The 5,211-nt window shown below is 42.0% G+C and overlaps 1 protein-coding gene across 1 annotated transcript in view; it reads left to right on the top strand.

The window, feature by feature from the left end:
* gtf2h2 (general transcription factor IIH, polypeptide 2) overlaps positions 1-5,211 on the top strand; it is a 14,055-nt gene that overhangs the window by 6,578 nt on the left and 2,266 nt on the right. Inside the window, exons 7-13 of the mRNA XM_014027680.1 lie at positions 2,447-2,552; positions 2,633-2,723; positions 3,239-3,434; positions 3,657-3,720; positions 3,817-3,920; positions 4,006-4,108; positions 4,178-4,217. Coding sequence (XP_013883134.1) covers positions 2,447-2,552; positions 2,633-2,723; positions 3,239-3,434; positions 3,657-3,720; positions 3,817-3,920; positions 4,006-4,108; positions 4,178-4,217 — 704 coding nt within the window. The remainder of the gene's footprint in view (positions 1-2,446; positions 2,553-2,632; positions 2,724-3,238; positions 3,435-3,656; positions 3,721-3,816; positions 3,921-4,005; positions 4,109-4,177; positions 4,218-5,211) is intronic.

Here is a 5,211-nt window from a genome sequence, read left to right on the forward strand (position 1 = left end):
CATTTATGGTTTGATTTCTTTGTATGTATGGATCACTTGGGTTGTTACCAACATCTGGTGAAAATTTCATGTCATTAGCACCTCTAGTAATAAATTTACTGAGAAAAATGGTGATGTGTTCAATACTTATTTTACCGGCTGTATCTGCTCGGGACTGGTACCTGCTCAGGCTTACATGGCTGTTTGGCAGATCCTGACTTCCCAGGGTTTATTGAGATCCACAGGTCTGCAGAATCTGGAATCTGTTTTGCTGACAGACCTGTAGCTGACAAATTCCTTCAAGCAAAAAAAACAAGTATTTCTTGCAGTTAAAACTAGGGATGTCCCGATCAGATACTCAGTATTGGTATCGGTGGCAGATATGGCCATTTTTTGAAAATCAGATAGAATTGGATTTAGTCATGTGATCAGGCCGATCCAGTTTTCAGCATCATCATGCTTTACAACTGCTGTTAAGAAGTCAAGACGCACACAAGTATGTAACCATGTCCACAGTGTGGGAACACTTTTCAGTGGAAAACAATGATGCTGAAACTGCATCTTGCGAAATCTGGATGTTTCTCATGCAGTAGGGCTCRCTTTAATACTACCAACCTTGTCACTTGGAAAGAAATAAAGAAATACAGCTATCAGATTGGTATCGGAAAGACTAATCATTAAAAAAATCGAATTGTATCAGGAGCCAAAAAATCTGGATCGGAACATCCCTAGATAAAACAAAGTTTGCTTCTCAGGTTAACTTATCCTTGTTTTGGTTTTAAAATTTTTATTTTCGAGTTTTCATGTTTTCTCCGATGTGAACAAAAACAAGAACATCAAGACAGACAGACATGACTAGTTTCACTGTGCTTGTATTTATGTCATAGAGTTTTTCTCTCAAGGTTAATCTAAGATACACTGGGTGTGTGTCACTGTCCAACAGTTCTAACAAAATACAGACAGTCTGTCTCTCAAGGAGAGTGTTGTCTGAAAGAAAAGAAAACATGTTAAACACTTTTAACACTTCAGTGATTAGCCTGACATCTGCACTGTTCAGATCACACATCAGTCATACTGTATATGACACAACCATGAAGTCAACCAAGAAGAAAATTTATTTCATAAATATTTTTTTCTCTCTTTTTTGCGTATTCATGCTGTAGCTGATTGACCTTATTGAAACAGAAGACATAATGTCAAACGTAATCTTTAAAATAACTTATAAGAAAATGATCCAGTTCAGTTCTGGAACATAATCTCAGGATAAAGAGATTATCTCAGAAGAGAGGTCCTTCCTGCTATTTGAGTCTGAAGGTTCATCACATTTCATCTGACTTACGTCAGTGAGGTGGTGATGACCTCTCTGTTGTTTCTCCCATTCACGATGTGTGGAGCATTCTGAAGAACAAAATACAACAACAGAGACCCCAGACCRTTGAGCAGCTGAAGTTATTCATCAAAAGAGAGTGAGAAAGAATTCCAGCTACMAAGCTTCAACAATTAGTGTCCTCAGTTCACAAACACTTACTGAGTGTTGTTAAAAGGAAARATGATGGAACACAGAGGGAAACATGAYCCTGTCCAGGTTTATTAGAATATGTTGCAGCATCAAATTCAAAATGAGTGAATATTTGATTAAAAAAAAAACAATGTTTATCTTATTGAACATTAAACTTCTTATCTTTGTAGTGGATTCAATAGAATATTGGTTGGAACAGATTTCCAAATCATTTTATTCTGTTTTTGTTGATTTTTAACACAACTTCACAAAAATTTAAAGCCTTTGTCATGATGTCAGGTGGTCCTGTTTCCAGTGACCCTTTGTCAGGTGTTTCTCTAACTGGAGTTCTCATGAAATCAGCTGACTGGGCAGACTGTGTGTGTCATAGTATAAGCCAAGACATGAAGTCCAAGTCTGTGGACCACCATAGGATTGTACAAATGGCACTGCACAAAAACGTATGACAGCACCACAGGCTGAGTGTCCAATCAGCTGAATTTAACTGTGACCATTGGGGTCCTGGTCACCTCCCTGACTGAGGTCCTTCTACTCTGATTGCTTAGATTGTCTGGGACCCTCTCAGACCTCTCCCTGCACATGACCATTACCCTCTTTACTGGGCACAACCTGACTCCATGACAATGGTCTGTGTGATGCCTGTGGCATTGAACTACAGACCTGTTTGCACTACTTAGACCACTGCCTGGCTCTGAGCAGTCAAAGGAAAATAATTCTTGAGGAACCTTTTATGGATCCTGAGAAGCTCACTGAGTGTTTCTAATGGCGCAAAGCTTTGATTAAAACTCAGTGTATTTTTTGGGGAGAGTAATGGGACCACTTACGAGACCCCCACTCATATCTGTTCTTTATCCATCCCCACTCACAATAACCATACCTTCTCAGATCTTCACCTGTAACAGATCTTCAGGCTTCAGGTTTGATGCTCATTCAGTTCTGTTTCAACAGGAAATCCTAAGAAACACATGGCTGCTTTGAAGAAAGCTGTGGACACCTCGTGTGTGGGAGAGCCGTCCCTGTACAACTCTCTGAACCTGGCCTTACAGACCCTCAGGTGGGCTCAGAACTGACCTGCTATCTGAGCAGTCTCTGAAATCGCTGAATGACACTCAGGTGTTTTATGTTTTCATAAAGGCATATGCCAGGACACACGAGCAGAGAGGTCCTGATCATCCTCAGCAGCCTCACCACATGTGACCCCGCCAACATCTATGAGCTCATCAAGGTAAGCTGCAGGTGAGGAGCTCAGTAAGACCCTCATCCTCACCAGCTCAGAGTCAGGCCTGCAGGTTCTCACAGCTTCTGTTGTAGAAACAAACCAGCAGATTTTCTGTGTTAATGCTGAACACTGAATAACTTCCCTGAAATGTGTTTAAAAATATTTGGCACATGCAGAACAGAAGCCAAAATCAGCAAAACTACAGCTAAAAGATAAAATTTGCAACACCTCAACCATGTATTTAYCAAATGTGAAGGTACACTATATTATATCCCATTCCTAATCCATAGGGTTCAATATGATGTTGGTYCACCCTCTGCAGCTAGAACAGCTTCAACTCTTCTGTCCACAAGGTTTAGGAGTGTTTATGGGGATTTTTGACCATTCTTCCAGAAGCACATCTGTGAGGTCACATACTGATGTTGGACAGAAGGCCTGGCTCTCAGTCTCTGCTCTAATTCATCCCAAAGGTGTTCTATGGGGTTGAGGTCAGGACTCTGTGACTCTGTTTCCCCTATCAGACCCTGAAGTCTCTAAAGGTGCGGGTGTCGGTGATCGGGCTGTCGGCGGAGGTACGGGTGTGTACGGTGCTGACCAGAGAGACGGGCGGCTCGTACCACGTTATCCTGGATGAGAGTCACTTCAAAGAACTACTGATGCTACATGTCAAACCTCCTCCTGCCCGCTCCTCATCAGAGTGCTCTTTAATACGCATGGGTCAGTACACAGACCCCTGCTGCCACAGAGGGGCTGTTAGGGTCCTGACATGTCTGTCAGTATATTATCTCATGACACAGTGGGGGTAAATTTTAACAAGCTCTGCAGAAACTAATCATTAGATGTATTCATGGACTGAAGGACATTTTATCAAATGTTTAGACCTTGGTTCAGTTAACTTCAATTGATAGTTTATATTGAGATGATTTTCTGTTCCGTCAGGTTTCCCTCAGCACACGGTGGCCTCTCTGACTGACCAGGATGTCAAACCTTCGTTCAGCATGTCGTAAGGATCAACATGGTCTAACCTGAGCCCTGTGTTGACCTGTGTTTACTGCTGTGTTTCCTGACTAACGTCATCCCTCTACTGTGTGTCCCCCAGACATCTGGACAGCAGCAGTGATCCGGACCTGTCCCTGAGGGGGTATTTCTGTCCACAATGCCAGGCCAAGTACACCGAGCTCCCTGTGGAGTGTAGAGTCTGTGGTCTGTGGACTTCAGGGCAGAAAAACTGTTTGTTGTTGTTGTTTCCTCCAGAGGGATGACATTGTGTGTCTGTGTTGTGTCTCAGGTCTTACTTTAGTGTCTGCCCCCCACCTGGCCAGGTCCTTCCATCACCTCTTCCCCCTCCAGGACTTCATAGAGACTCCAGTAGAGGAGCATCRGGGCAGCAGGTAGCATCAGAAACTTAGTTTTTCAGAAAGTCCAGTAGAGGAGCTTCAGGTTCTGTCCTCTGGTTTCAGGTTCTGTCAGACGTGTCAGACGGAGCTGAAGGACAAAAATGTGAGTAGAGTTTCTCTCAACATCTGCTCTAACATCTGTAACAAGATGAAAATATCTTCTCACACAAGAAACTTAGTCAGATCGGACAAAACCAATGAGTGCACCTGAGAGCTGGGCTGTCTGTGTGCAGCCAGGATCCACAAAACCTSAAGCTACTGGAGTCACACTGATCCCCTTTCAGCTGGTCTACACACAGTATGTCCCTGAGAGACTAATGTTAGCCTTTAGCCTTTTCTATGAAAGAGAGGGCTGAATGACTGCTGAACAAGCTAAAACRGAATGCTTGTGCAGCAGAACTGTAGCTATAAGCTAAWATTAACAGAACTTTTGCTATAAGCTAAAATAAATAAAAAGCAAGATGAGCAAGACCAAGCAATAAGGAGCAGATGCCAATATTGACAAGCTAAAAGTAAGCTAAAATGAACAGATTGTTGGCTAAAAGTCAAAATAAACAAAACAAAACTTGAGCAGCAGAACAGTAGCTAAAAGCTAAAACGAGCAAAACATAAACAGCCAATAAAAGCAAAACAGTGGCTAAACCTAGCAAGAGTAAATAAGAGCTAATACCAGCTACACAATGGCTAAAATAAGCAAATGCTAAAGCTATCAAATCAGTGAGTTCAGTGTGATGGTTCACCTGCAGCTGATTACTGTTTAAGAACAAATCATGGTTTTTATATCCATCCTCAGAAGACCAGGGGTCTCATTTATAAAGGATTGTGTGGAAACCATACAGCCATACAGTGAACATACAGCCAAAAGATGAAAATGGCATTCTCATAAAAAAAAGAATGTCAGATTTACTGTATAAAACTGTGCGCACACACCTTCAATCTATTTTCCTTTATAGACCTCAGAGTTTGCGCACAGGGTCCTGCCACAAGTTCTGCCCTCTACAGCGGGTAAAATAAGTATTGAACACGTCACCATTTTTCTCAGTAAATATATTACTAGAGGTGCTAATGACATGAAATTTTCACCAGATGTCGGTAAC

This window comes from Austrofundulus limnaeus, unplaced genomic scaffold, assembly GCF_001266775.1.
Source record: "Austrofundulus limnaeus strain Quisiro unplaced genomic scaffold, Austrofundulus_limnaeus-1.0 Scaffold672, whole genome shotgun sequence".
Lineage (NCBI taxonomy): Eukaryota > Metazoa > Chordata > Actinopteri > Cyprinodontiformes > Rivulidae > Austrofundulus > Austrofundulus limnaeus.